This window comes from Sinocyclocheilus anshuiensis, unplaced genomic scaffold (assembly GCF_001515605.1).
Source record: "Sinocyclocheilus anshuiensis isolate Anshui unplaced genomic scaffold, SAMN03320099.WGS_v1.1 scaffold734, whole genome shotgun sequence".
NCBI lineage: Eukaryota > Metazoa > Chordata > Actinopteri > Cypriniformes > Cyprinidae > Sinocyclocheilus > Sinocyclocheilus anshuiensis.
In genome coordinates this window covers 171,044-186,154 of record NW_015544176.1, presented here as the reverse complement: position 1 = coordinate 186,154, position 15,111 = coordinate 171,044, and the positions used below count along the sequence as shown (strand labels likewise).

The window sequence follows — 15,111 nt, the reverse complement described above, 5'->3', positions numbered from 1 at the left end:
TAGCGTATATTAAAGTTAATGAAATGTTGTTTTACCACGTTGCTTAAAATACAGTTCTCTATTTTGGGAAAATGGACCAAGCTAACACACACATTAAATAATTATAATTTATTTGCTTATTCATTCGTTTAAAGAAGCAAGCTCAATTGTACCTGACTTTTTGTTTCAATAGAAAATGTGTTCACAATGAATAGGAAAGAAAACTGTACATGTCCATATTTAAGAAAGGCAATGCTTTTAATTTGCTCTTGTGATTATGAATGCAAAGACTGATTATGAGTGGCCAAATCATAATCATTCTAACTTGTGGTGATAGAGAAAAAAAACAAGGTGTTAACAAAGGAATTTTCTTAATGTGCACGTCTCTATTGCATGAGCTTCTTTAATCATGAGCAACAATAGATAGTGATTGTGTATGGCAACAAATAGTGTTGTGTTTATTGCATAAGGCCACGAGTGGGTGTGCAAACCAGCTGCTGTGATGCATGTGGTCTCTGCCCTCAGGAGGACAGGCCTCTATAAACAGCAACCACACTTATGAACATCATACTGTGAGCACTCATATCATCCAGCCAATATCTCTTGCCTTCAAGTGGAGTCGTGACAGATTTATAGCTCAAATATTAAACATATTGTTTTTATATTGATGATTTTATCTCCAAATTATGTTTTTTTATAAGAATGACATCTTTGTAACATGATTCACTTACCTTATAGTATCCCATTTAGTCATTTATTACAGCTTGTCATTGAAAACAATGGAATATGATTTATGTATTTATTGGTTGGCTTATTTTTAGCTAAAAAGGGCATTAAATATGTCTCTGCAGAGCAAAATTAATGCATGTATTTTTGTCACAATCAATATGATTGTTCTGAAGAATTTAATTGTGATTTATTCGTTTTTTTTTTCCATGCTGCAGACACTTTGTATTGATTGCTTGAATGTGTGGTTACGTGATTGGCTGTTGTGTAAAATGTTCAAGCAAGCACCGACACTGGAAGGAAAGATTAGTGATGTTTGCTGCTTGTTAAACAGCTTCAGGTTATGCAGGTCTTGGTTGCAGTGATTCATGCTGAGGTTATTGTAAAGGTCTGTGTGTTTAACCGTCTTTGTAAATACACATGTGTTGGTGGATCTGTTGGATTTGTGACTGTCAACATCTTGAGCAAGTTCATAATAGACATGGTGTGCAGCACCTGTTTCATAACTGGATGTTCAGAAGAATTATGTGTCCTGTTAGCTGAGGGATACTCTTGGCTTTAATAATGGCTTTTCTTTGTGACAGAACACGGTTGCTTTAGAGCGCGACATAATTATAGAGGTGGTGATGTGAGGCTGTGGATGTGAAATAAAATCTCGCCCAAAAAGATAGAGAGGTTTGAGACACTCCAGTTTGAGATATAGTTATATTCCTAAATTGAAAGCCATGATGCATGAACTGTTTCGGTCACGTATACCTGTATTGCACATACCTCCACAAACACTTAGAAAGGGTGCAACTGGTGCACGGACCGAATGGACCGAGGGGTCAACAGTTAATTGGCTAAAACAACGGAGTGATTAACCAAGTAAAAGAAAAGACGTGATGGTTGTTAGTGTTTGAAAGAGAAGGGTTAAGACACAGAGAGAGAAAGGAGAAAAAGAATGAGGGTGATTGTTAGAGAATTCACATTAGCAAAAGCCGATTAGAGGGCATACACTGAACAGGATCAAATGTGTAAGCCAGAGAACAACACTAAGCTTTCATTCAAAGACTCAACCCTTTCAAACAGATCCTGATTTGTGCAGCATCCAAGACACACACACACACACACACACACACACACACACACACACACACATACTATATGTAAAAGTAAAAGTAAAGGTAAAGGTTTGTTAAAAGCACTTAATTAATTACATTTTCCCATTTTCCGTGACCTAATCTAAAGTGAGAACAATTTATGCTTAATGAGTTAAGAAAGCATTATCTAACTCTTTACATATAAGCTAATTAAACAAAAATAATTAAGTTAATTACAGTGACAATGAATGAAGAACTCACTATTTGTATAGAGTCTATTAATGTATTAACTATAGTTTATAAACTATGAATTAACTATAAACTAATTGTTTGCAAATTATTTGTAAGTACTTTATTAGTGTATACTTATTATAAAGTGTTACCAAATTAGCATTCATTCATATTTTAGTGTGTCTAAAATGCCAGTGTATGTTCAAAGCTCATTCTAGAGCAGCCGTGATAATGAAACCTCTGTCTTTAATCTGCAGGACTATCAAGAGGCCACGCATCTGGAGCAGTTTGTGACACGTTTCCTGTTGAAGGAGACCACCAGTCAGCTGCACTCTCTCCAGAGCTCTCTGGAGTGTGCCATGGAGACCACAGCCGAACAGACCCGGCAGGAGAGGCAAGCCACCCAGATTTTGTTAAACATACAGTTTCTACTGTACATGTGGAGTGAGCAGAAGATGAGTGGATATTTTCAATTAATTGTCTTTGGCTGAACATCTGGCTCTTTCAGGGGATTGTCTGCGACAGCAGAACAGAACAAGTGGTGATATTATCATAACATTGAGATATGTTCGACTTTATGCAAATCACATATTACAGTATTGAATTCAGATTTTAAATGCTGTTTGGGTGCTTTCATTGTGGCTAGACCGTGACACAGCCATCCTTGGTATTGAATATCTAGAGCATCAGTGGCATTGATTGTTAATAGACCAGGTAACCAGCAGACCATTGACCCAGGCCTTTGTTTTTGTGCAGAAAAGGGACGGATGCCAGTTTAAACCATCACAGAATCAACAGAACCTGTGTGTGCGCGTGCATGTGTTGTGCTTGATTAGCAGCTCATTTTGAGCTCACAGCGTCTCTGACTCACTGGGTTTGTGTGATGAGGAGGGTCTGCTGCATGGCCCATCGTGGGGGTCAGCAGCTCCTTATAGAGCGTAGAATTTAGAATGCAAAATGAGCTGTTTTGTTCCAGCTACTGGATGATTGCATGCTAGAGAGAGCTGCATGCCTGAGACTGTATATGCACGTATGTGTGTGTGTGTGTGTGTGTGTCACAATGTGCCCAGTACCTCTCCTCCCTCTCAGTGTGCAGCAGCTGTGCTGCTCCGCTCACCTTATGATCTCAAGAAAATTACCTGGAGCAGCTGGCCTAAAGAAATGAAGGATGCTGAGGTTGGGTTTTAAAAGGAAGCGTTTCCTTTTCTTTTTTTTTGTCTGTTCTTAAAAACACTCTGGCTCTGATATAGCCAGTTGCATCCTAATTAATTGGTCAATTCAAATGACCTCATTATCGCCTCTGCAGGTGATACAGTGTGTCTAACTTAATAACTGTGCACCACTGAAATATACAGCATTTATTGCAGTTATTATTAAAAACAGAGGCAATTATAGACACTATTTAGGGGGGCTTCAGCCTTTCCTGTGTTTAATTTCAGCTTCTATAATCTGTTATTTTATATATATATTTTTTAAATTGTTCTTCATGGTACTTAATACAGTCTGAGGATATGTGACTCTGAAATCTGTCCTACTCAGTTGTAGGTGAACTATCACTTTAAGTTTGTTATATTAAGTATTATCTTTCTTCTTTTCAGAGGTGAACTCTGTCATGGTATTTATTTATTTTTAATAGGACTGTCATAAAATATAGTTAAATATAGGTTATGATATAGAAATTTACAATAAATTCCCATGTGTTAACATTAGTTAAATATATTAGATAACTTGAATGAATAAAGAACAATACTTCTATTGCATTTATTAATCCTAGTATTATTTTTAAAATCAAAAGTTCTATCTGTTAGCATTAGTTAATGCACTGTAAACTAACATGAACAAACAACAATTTTATTTTACTAATTTTTTTATTTTACTTTATTTTGTTAACTAACATTTACAAAGCTTAATAAATGCTTAAACATTGTTAATAAATTATTGCTCATTGTTAATGTTAGATAATGTATTAATTAATGTTAACAAAAGAGACCTTATTGAAAAGTGTTACCAAAATAACTTCATAGTTTTTTTACATACATTTACGAAATTAAATGTACTTGTTTAATGCTAAATCATCACATTAATTCATGTTTAATCAGAAAATTAGGAGATTAATGATGATTTTGACAGCCATAATTTTTAGTACAAATTTAGTACAAAGGCATTTTTCAATTATTTCACGTTGGAAATATCTCAGTGGCATTGGCTTTGGACTGATCTCTCCATCTCTCAGTCCTCACAAGTCGTTTTCAGTCAGCCTATCACAGATCTTGACGCTGCTAATACAGCTGTACCAAGTCTGCAGCCTCACTCACAATCCCATGAGCACACTCTAAATATCTCCACTCCTGCCATGCCAAGTCCCCTCTGACCTTTATCTCGGTTAGATGATTTTTTACAGAGCACATATTTACACAGTTAAAGGGATAGTTCAGGCAGAATGTTCATGCTGCTCTGTTAAATACAGTGAAAATGACCAGGACCTGTCAAGATCCAAAAAGGCTCTCTTTAAAAAAAAAAAAAAGCATACACACTTATACTGTTAACTGAATGTTATGTTTTCAGACACTTGATTGCATGTTATTTGTTATATAAAATGCAATCAGCTGAAATTTAGAGTACCTCTTTATCTCTAATTTCATAATTATTTCTATCGTTATTGAAAAACGGTTAAAGTGCACTGACAAGCATTTATGGTAAACTAAAATATACTTTAATGTAATTTCTATTGAAACCATGTCATGTATTAAATATATTTGTAATGACATGTGATATTGAATAACACACTATTAATCAAGTGACAAAAGATTAAAACATAATGATTTAAAATGTACTTTACGGTAAAACCTTTCTTTTGACATTATTACAAAATGCACTTTTTATCTTTTATCTGTTAAGAAACATTCATGAAAGTATTCATGAAGTGTACACTTAAGTGGCCTTTTATTTCATTTATATGTTATTATATGCAATTACAGTTTAAGAGATATACTTTTAACATTTAAAGTACACTACAAGTGCACATGCAATACAATTAAGCATACTTTTCACAAGTGAAGAGCAGTCCATCATTTACATTCAGAAAAATGGAAGTAAGAAGTGTTAACTTTCTCCTTTTATATTCCATGAAAGAATAAAATCATAGGGTTTGGAACAACATTAGGGTGAATAAAAGATGACAGTATTTCCATTTTCGAGTGAACCATCCCTTTAAGGAGAGTTTTCATCATTTTTTCAAGCACAGACCTGTGCATGTCTTCACATGGCTACACACGTGTAACCTCTTATATCACCATGCTTTTGTGTCACAGTTGACAGTGTGGAGTTTCATAACATTAGTGTTTTTTAGAAAGCGTATAGACATTTTGAGCCTAAAGGCTTTGAGATGGCGAGGCCTGGCGTTATATGGCCAGCTCATTTTGTGCTGATTGATTCCCACTGCGTTAGATGTGCTGAAAGTGGCTGGTGGCCAGAACAAATTGAAATAGCGTGGTCCATTCTCTATTCTGTCTGAAGCGTCGAGTCAGGCTCTCTGAGGAGCAGCACGCACACAGGGATGAAACAGGGGAGATGAGCTCGAATCTGAATCCAGAGCTCACAGGAACGCTCACCACATCCACAGCACTGCTTTCATCTATGTGTGCGAAGTAGACCATTACCAGCGATTAGGAAACAGCACTGCTGCTGATATACCTCCATTTTTGTTTTTCACACTGCGTCATTTTCATATACTTTCCTGTTTAAAAAGAGGCTGGTCTCTGGAGAACAGTTGGTTGCGTTTGTCAGTTCAGATCCATGGGTTCATGCAGATGTGTGGATGTGACTCCAGCTGAGTTTTAATCACCTGTGTGGCTCTAGCTGATTCATTTGCTTCTGATTTCAGCGTGCTGATGCAGTTGTGAGCCATTTTTAACCGCGGAGGGTAAGCTTCCCTCAGGACGTGTGTTGTGCAACAGTGTCTTTAGGGATAATGAGCAACCAACCGAGCCTTAATTTTGACACCTGCCTGCCTACATGTATTTCATTGTCTCAAGAGTTAAAATAGATGCAGCATTCCTCTGCTGCTCGAGAACAGCCGAACAATAGATATAATTAGATTTCATATAATCCTTTTTCACTCCCACAACTGAATAGTAAAATGGTATTCAGTTCATAACATATCATATTTTTTTGAGTGGTTGATGGCACATGATTACTTCATCATAAAAGTAAGGGGTACTACTGTACAATCAGGTGGTCATTATGGCAAAATAAACCCTAACCGGATGACCAGGATCAAGCCTGGTCTCAGACTAAATGGGATTATTTTGCGATAATAACTGTACTGTGTCACATAATATTTATTTATTTATTTGAAGACTTCAGATGCAAAAAGTCAGTCTGAGATTTTTTCTCTTAAATGAGCATTTTTATCAGGCTCCTATGTTTAGGTTCAGTAATTTCACTTTAATTGCAAAGAGAAGGTTATTAGTCAGTTATTGAATGCCTTATTTTCAAAAAAGTCCAATGTTATTTTCATAGAAGCCTCAAAATGCTAATTTAAAAGAAAAATCCCAGACAAACTTAGAGGTTTTTGCATCTGAAGTCTTCGTTCGTTCATTCATTCATGCATGCATTCATTCGTTCGTTCATTCATTCATTCAATTTAGTAAATATACAGATACAATATTATGAAATATAAATAATATATTATTCAAAATATTAATATTTGACTTGTAGATTGATATTTAAAAATATTAGTAAATATAAATAATAAACATTTTTTAAAATATGAATACATTACTTGTAGATTATCTTAAAGCTTCTGCAATGCAAACCAATTTATAATATCACAATATTGATCTATTGTTAATAATCTGCAATTAAAAGTTCATTTTCTATGGATTAATTAGCTAAATATTTATCACAGTGTTACAGTGTAATTTTTTTTTGTCTCATACTGCTTTCATCTTTTTCCAAGCAGTGTTTTCTTGCTTTAACTGGGCAATCCTTCGTCATCTAAAAGGTTTATGCTCACCATAAAATTAGTACTGAAGTCCATTTATGCTTACAAGAAGTCGCAAAATGCTGCAATTACAGGGCTTAAAGCATTTGTCTTGGAGTGAGACTGTAGAGTGAGACAAGAGATGTGAAAGAGGCATTGAACAAGCTGCTATGGATAATCATGAATTGTACACTTTATTGTACAAAACAAAACCATTTGTATAATGCTCCATGTCCTGATTGACCAATCAAAATCAAATTGTCCAGAGACCTTTGTAATACAGAACAAACATAAACCACCATCACGCAAAATAATCTCTTATATACAACATTAAAATTACTAATAGCAAAAACAGTATACAAAGAAACCCTTCCGACAACATGTAAGAAACCTGCTGACAGATTTTGTAAATTTTAATTGGTAGCATGAGGAGCAGGGTAGAAAGGTCTCGCACAAGCAAAGAGGCATCAGTGTAGTCGTGATGTTGAAGAACTGCGTTTTGATGCTGGATGAAAATGTTGAAGAATCATTTGCATGTGAATAGACCGTGTTTCTGCTAATGCAATTCAATTATATGCAACGTATGAATGCTATTAGCATAGGCATTTTAGCTTTTCCTGTAGTGAAGAGCCCTTCATAATGTAAGAATATAACACATTTTTAAAGGTAAGAATTAGTATTTCTTATATGACGGTTTAAGGATTTCAAGAAACCCGTAATACTAATTATACATTTAGGTATACATCCCACACTGTTTGTACTATGGACAAGAATGATACTTCAAATCATGCAGCTTGCTGAGAGGAGGTGTTATTATTGACGATAAAATAAATGAAATAAACCTATAGACTTACAATTATAGAGGGACCTGAACCATCTTTGGACGGGCACCGTAACGCTATTTTGCACCGCAACCAGAAGATAAAGACTATGATATGGTGATGGCAAACTTTAAGCTATTCTTTCTATTGCTTCAGGATCTACTGCTTTATTGATGGTTTCCTGCTGGTCTATGGGAGTTTCAGATGGACCAGTATCAACCTCTTCTACTCTAGCCTTTTATCTCACTCCACTCAGTTCATCCTCCAATGCAGTATTGCCAATGTCCCCTTGTTTACAGAAAGACAGCAAATCTGACTGTTGTTCTTTTAAATCATATTTTATCTTATTACAGCCCATCTTTACAGTAAGACAGGATACTTGAGTGTGGATTTGTTTGGTTTGTTCTTGTTCTTGTGCTATGGATAAAGTAAATTCTTAGTACACTTTCAGTGATCATTTCTTTAACAAATAATTTTTTCTTCGTGTGAAGAACATTTTACAAATCTGAAGAACCTTTTGAAGAACCTTTCTGTGGAATGGAAAGGTTCCATGGATGTTAAGGATTCGTCATGGAACCATTGATGCCAGTAAAGAACTTTAATTTTTAAGAGTGAAGTCTCAACTGTAGGAATTCTCTGTAGAGGTACTTTGCATAGAGTAACACTCACCAAATCGTAGTTTAGCTGAAAAGGTTTGAGTGATGTTAAACGAGAAGCTTTATCCAGGTCACGGCACCAAAACTGTTGGAAACTCTTCAGCAGGATTCTTTATTGAGAGCCTGCTGTTTCAGTCTAAAGGCCCTGATACTTTTGAAGCAAAATCTATGAATGGACAGTACTGGTGGGATGTCATTTCAAACAAAATCAGGCCAAAAAGAAGTTTGTTTCAGGAGTTCGAAACGTTTCAGAAAAATTTGTTCCAGCTGGTAAACACATTTGAAATACCATTGGTCCATGGCTGCTTTGCAGTAGAAATGAAGTCGTAATTCTCATTGAAAGTGACATTGACAGTTTTTTCATGTTTAAAGGGGTCATATGATGCGATTTCTATTTTTCCTTTTCTTTAGTGTGTTATGCAGCTATTTGTGCATGTATAAGATCTGCAGAGTTACAAAGCTCAAAGTCTCCCACAAAAGGATTTATTCTATCTAAAAGAGAAGGCTGATCCAGACCGGGCTAAATTCATGCCTCATTCAAACACGCCCCCACATCTCTACTAGGGATGGGCGTATCGATCCGAAGTATCGATATATCGATACTGACGCGAGTATCGAAAGTATCGATACTCAAACAAAAAATATCGATACTAAGGTGCGCTTTATTTACCAGTGGTTTTGCAGCTGCTGTAAGTATGTTTTCTTAATAGTTTAAGTATTTGCTATTGACTGTTCAAATGCAGAGTTTTGCGCAGAGCAGAGTATCGCGTCGTGTGCATGTGTGTGTGTGCGTGAGAGAGAGACAGGGTCACATCACAGTGGAGTCAGCTTTCTTAATCGTGACTTGTGTACTGCAAATACATACGAGCATCATCACTGTGTCTGACTCTGTTCCCCTTTCGTTCTTGAAATATGGTAAAACTAAGGACATTATGTACTGTCTTTACATTTATGTTGAAAGCTGAAGCTCGTGATTATGGTAAGGGGCGTTACATTTCCGACGCGTGCTTATGGTGTTCGGCCAATCACAATGCACTGGGTCAGCTGGCCAATCAGAGTAGACTGCGCTTGTCGGAAGGAGGGGCTTTGTAGAAAACGACGCGTTTGAGAGAGGCGGGGCATAGAGGAACTACAATAATGTACAGTATTTGAAAAAGAATGTGTTTTTTGAACATTAAAGCATGTCAACATATTCTGTTACACCAAATACACAAAATAATGATCTTTAAAATAGCATCATATGACCCCTTTAATAATTCAAAAGCACTTGCTTGAAATCAGTCTATTGTATAAAGTACTATATAAAATCTATTCTGCAAATTATTGCTTCTGATGGGTGTTCAATTACTGAAGGATATTTATCAGTCAGCCATATATGATGTTTATAGTTATTTTTGACCTCCCATTCCCTGGGCAGAATAATCAGCAACTAATAAAGAGATGAGCATATGAGGAAGAAAACATGTTACTCTCATTCCTGACCATCTGCATTGTGTGTTTGTGTGTGTGCGGTCTTGATCACAGACAGGGGCCTGTGAAGCCAGAGGTTCTGCCTATTCAGTGGTCAGGAAGGAGATCTAATCGAAGACTTCAAAGGAATAACAGCTTGTCTCCGAACAACCCACTTCTGAACCTTGTCAATTCAGGTGATTATTATGAGCCTCAGTGTTCTGGAGGAAGAAAAGGGCACATACGCACACCCAGTGGGCATGCAGCTGACAGCAGATCTGGAAAGAAGTTTAGGTAGGAGGGATTGTGAAGAACGACTATGGGAGAGACTCCAGAGAAAGAAGAGGACAGTCTAGAACCTTTTAAAGGAACTAAATTATTACGTTATTGTAGTAATATGGCTATTTAATAGATTCTTTTTCCATGTTATTATTTCTATATAGTTTGAATTTTGACACAATTTAAAAGTGAATATTCCTGATAGAACATTTGATAAGGACATTGAAAAATTGAAAAGCAATCCTTTAGAGAGCATGTGATAAAACACACTGCCAAAATAAACTCTCCCAATACAGTTCATTTGATCCCAACTCAGTTACATTCAGTCCTAGAGCTTTATGGCAAGAGAGCAAGAGAGAGAGCTGTATTTGTGTGTTTCTGCAGGTCTGTATGAAGAGGACAATCAATGGATAACTCAGATCAACAGACTGCAAAAGCTGATCGACTGTCTTGAGAAAAAGGCAACAGGCTACACAAATGATTTCTGTCTTTCTCATTATAATGCTTTTTCTCTCTCTGTCATCAATCATCCTTCTAACTTTACAATTAATTTGAGGGTAAAACCTGTCAAGAATATGTCTTAAGTCATATAGTCATATTATAAAATATAAAATAATATTTTGCTGAAAAAAAGCTTATTTTAAAGCTATTTTAAAACACCTGGCAGTAATTATTCTGCTTTCCTTAATGTTTGCTGATTTAAATAAAAAAATATTGCATTACACTCATGAGAATCTAATGAAAATCACTATTGAGAATAATGGAAATTAAAAAAAAAAATTACAGTAATGAGAACGAAATTGTCGCATTACTCTGATATAAAAGCAGGTTTAATTTTTTGAATGCAAAATACAAAATGAACACAAAATGGCTCGTGTTTCTTTCATAGGAACTGCGTTTGGAGCCGGTGGAAGAAGAGGTGTTGGGAAGTTCCACCAAATCAGTAAGTCATTTATGGTCACCCTGTATGTCACTGTATTCTCAGAAAATCATTCACAGAGACCACAGACGCCTGCCGTCTAGGAAACAGTGGGGATCGAGAAACTAGTTCCAAGTTATTCTTTTTGATTTCCTTTTTTCTCCGTCTATCACTCTTCCTCTGCCATCTTTTGCACAGTACTTTGAGAGAGCTTTTCTCTGAGGCTCACAAGATGCTGTCGACATACAGTACTATAAATAGGTGGTTTGTATGTCTGTGATTCTGTGCTTGTGAACGACAGGAGAAGAGTGGTACCCGGACCCCTGCGGAGACTGGCTGTAAACAGTTATGTGTGACTGCCGACAGAGACACAATACAACATTATATTGGAAATGCTGAAGCATAAAATTACACACAAATGAGTAGTTCCTTTTTCAAATAAGACTCCCATCCTATTTCACAAGGCTTTTATGAACACCTTGCAAGCATCCTTTGCACAAGCAAATGTGTGATCTTTCTGGGATTTGTAGCAGTCAGTTTATAATGAGCGATATTTCAGGTCTGTTTTATTGCATTCGTATGTTTCACACTCTCATACATCCAAATGAGGAAGCATTTATCTCTCTATGGTCTATGAAACTATATTTCATGGCTGAAGTTAAATAGTCTCTCATCAATTTGTCATTTGTCGGTTATCTAAACAGACCGTGACATTCACTAGCACAAACTGTATGCATGGAATAACGATTTCAGCATTGCTAATTCATCTGTATTATTTAATTGCTTTGTTCATGTTCATTTAGCATTCAAGTCTTACTTCAGCTGTGTTTTATGTTAATAGGACTGATTTTGTTCAAAACAGATCTCCTTGATGTGAGGATACTTATAAAGGAAACTCTTTCTACTTGACATTACATTCATTTGTAGCAGATAAATATGGGAATATTATAGATTGGGATGCATTACACACAAACAGCATTGAAACAAAATGCATTTTCCTCTGGGTGTATTTGTAGAGAGAGTTAGTTAGTGAAAGATGGGAAATGGCAATAGTACAGGGCCCGTGGAGAGGTCACCATGTCCTGCAGGGTACGAACTCTCACTTCCTGTTCTCTTCAGCTCCCATTCACCTGTCAACAACTTGTTTTATAAAAAGCAGCTATTATGACGCGCGTCTTCATGGCTTTACCTGACGCTCGAGACCTGAGGGGTTTCTCTTTATTCTCAAACCAGTCTGAGTCACAGCACCATAGGTGGGAATTTTATGTTTTAGTCATGTTTTAATCTGTCCCCATCAAGCTCTATTTGACCCTCTTGGATTCATTCTGGAATAGTGTTGATCTGACATCTCTTAACTGTGACTCAAAAAGTTCTGTATAATAAATAAAATAATTATTATGTAAATAAATAACTATTATATTATTATTATTATTACACACACACACACACACACACACACACACACACACACACAAATGCCTGTTTGGGGTCTGAAATTAATTCATACTTTTATTCAGCAAGGATGCATTAAATTGATTTAAACTGACAGTAAATACATGTAAGATTCCTATTAGATTAGATTTATATTTCAAATAAATGCAGTTCATTTATATTCATCAAAGAATCCTGGAAAATGACAAATATAATTAGCAGCCCCCAAATATTTTCAACATTGATTATAAGAAATGTTTCTTGAGCATCAAATCAGCATATTAGAATGATTTCTGAAGCATCATGTGACGCTGAAAACTGGAGTTATGATGCTGAAAATTCAGCTTTACCATCACAGAAACAAATGACATTTTACAATATATTCAAATAGAAAACAGTTATTTTAAATTATAACCATATTTTACAATTTTACTGTTTTTGATCACATAAATGCAGCCTTGGTGGGCATAAAAGACATTAAAAATCTTACAGACCTTACCAATATTTTATAATAGTTTTTTATAGTGCCTCTCAACCCTCTCATATACTGCAAGAGAAAACCGATCCTGGATCAGTTTTGAACACTTTTTTAAATAACGCATGGTTCAAATACTATATGAATCATGTTTTCTGACTGCTGCCCCTTCTGTGACCTCCCTCCCAGCACATCCTGATCGTTCAGAGGCAGCTCTCAGTGCTGGAGGAGGAAGTGGAGGAGTTTCGTCTGGCTCTCCGGCAGTACATGGACTGCGCCAGCACCCAGACCGGCTGCCTCCAGTGAGTTCACACCGCCACGGCATCTGGGTGAATGTCTGGTGCATTTGCATATAGTTTTGTTTGTGAGTGGTCATTCTAGGCCAGTTCTCCAAGTGATTAGAATTCAAAATTCAAATCCATGTGTTTGAATTCAATGAATTGGATGTTTCGTTTCACAGTTGGAGGGTCTTGTTTTCTGCATGCGTGGTGTCTAAGAAATACTGTAATTATTACTGTTATAATCCAATTAAACCTAGAAATATTTAAGATAAGACATCCAGTTGCTCACGTGGCAGAGCCTGTGTAACGTCAGCAAGCTTACAGTGGTCCGTGAATGAATTGCGTTGTTCTTTGAGCATGTGTCCATGTGTTTACAAGCCCTCAGTCCAGGTTTGACTTTTAACTCAGACATCAAAAAAATGTCAGTGATCACATTATGTAGCAGTTGTTTTCTCTGCAACGTTGTCTAATAAAGGTGGACCATTTGTTTGGTTTAATTGGGCTTTTACTAATTGGCTAATTAACAGTGGGAAAGAGTTCGGTTTTGTATTATTAAATAATTGACTTGCTTCAAGCTCTAAAGCTCAAATGACTCACTGACAACCTTTTATGCCAAGAACATTGTCTGAAGGATTTGATGGCTTACCAGTATTCTCATTATTTGTTAAAGGGTTAGTTCACCCAAAAATGAAATTCTGTCATTAATTACTCACCCTCATGTCGTTTCAAACCCGTAAGACCTTCGTTTATCTTCGGAACGCAAATGAAGATATTTTTGATGGAATCTGAGAGCTGTCTGACCCGGCATAGACCGCAAAGCAACTGAAATGTTCCCAAGTCCAGAAATGTAGCAAGGAGATCTGTAAAATAATCCATGTGACATCAGGGGTTCAACTGTAATTATACGAAGCTACGAGAATAATTTTTGTGCGCAAAAGAAAAAACAAAAAAGACTTCTGAAGATGAACAAAGGCCTTGTAGGTTTGAAACGACATGAGGGTGAGTAATTAATGATATAATTTTCATTTTTGGGTGAACTAACCCTTTAATGAAAGGAATGGTTCACCCAAAAACGATTTTGCTGACATCATTTACTCACCCTCATGAGATGTTCTGTAGAATGTTCACACTGCTCTTTTACATTAAGTAATAGTGAATGTGGACTAGGGCTCCATAAATAAAAAATAAAAAAAGTATCATAACTCTTGTGACAAACAAGTGTGCTTATTTGTATCAAGTGTGCACTTGTAGTGTACTTCAAATCTTACAAGCCCCTCCCCCCCTCATAAAAACTATTTTTGTAAGATAAAAGATCAAATTTAAATAAAATAACTTTAAAGTGTACTTACAGAGTTCACCTTGCAATAATGTCAAATTAAGTTTAAAAGTACATTTTAAATCATGTGCTTTAAAGGGTTAGTTCACCCAAAAATGAAAAATCTGTCATTAATTACTCACCCTCATGTCGTTCCAAACCTGCAAGACCTTCGTTTATCTGCATAGACATAGCATTGCATAGACAGCAACACAACTGACACGTTCAAAGCCCAGAGAGGTAGTAATGGAGATTTACTGCTGATCACAGAACCGTGCTTCACTGAAAGATACGCATGACAATTGCAGCTTCTGTTGAATCGCGATCTCGATTCCATTTCAATTTATCGTGCAGCCCTAGTAAGGACATTGTTAAAATAGTTCATGTGACATCAGTGGTTCAACTGTAGTGTTATTAAGCTACGAGAATACTTTTTGTGCGCAAAGAAAACAAAAATAACAACTTTATTCAACAATTTCTTCT

General features: G+C 36.2%; 1 protein-coding gene across 1 annotated transcript in view; it reads left to right on the top strand.

The window, feature by feature from the left end:
* The window catches only part of LOC107696197 (N-terminal EF-hand calcium-binding protein 1-like), a 38,566-nt gene that overhangs the window by 20,467 nt on the left and 2,988 nt on the right, over positions 1-15,111 (top strand). Inside the window, exons 6-10 of the mRNA XM_016496434.1 lie at positions 2,276-2,412; positions 10,004-10,125; positions 10,592-10,668; positions 11,097-11,150; positions 13,222-13,334. Coding sequence (XP_016351920.1) covers positions 2,276-2,412; positions 10,004-10,125; positions 10,592-10,668; positions 11,097-11,150; positions 13,222-13,334 — 503 coding nt within the window. The remainder of the gene's footprint in view (positions 1-2,275; positions 2,413-10,003; positions 10,126-10,591; positions 10,669-11,096; positions 11,151-13,221; positions 13,335-15,111) is intronic.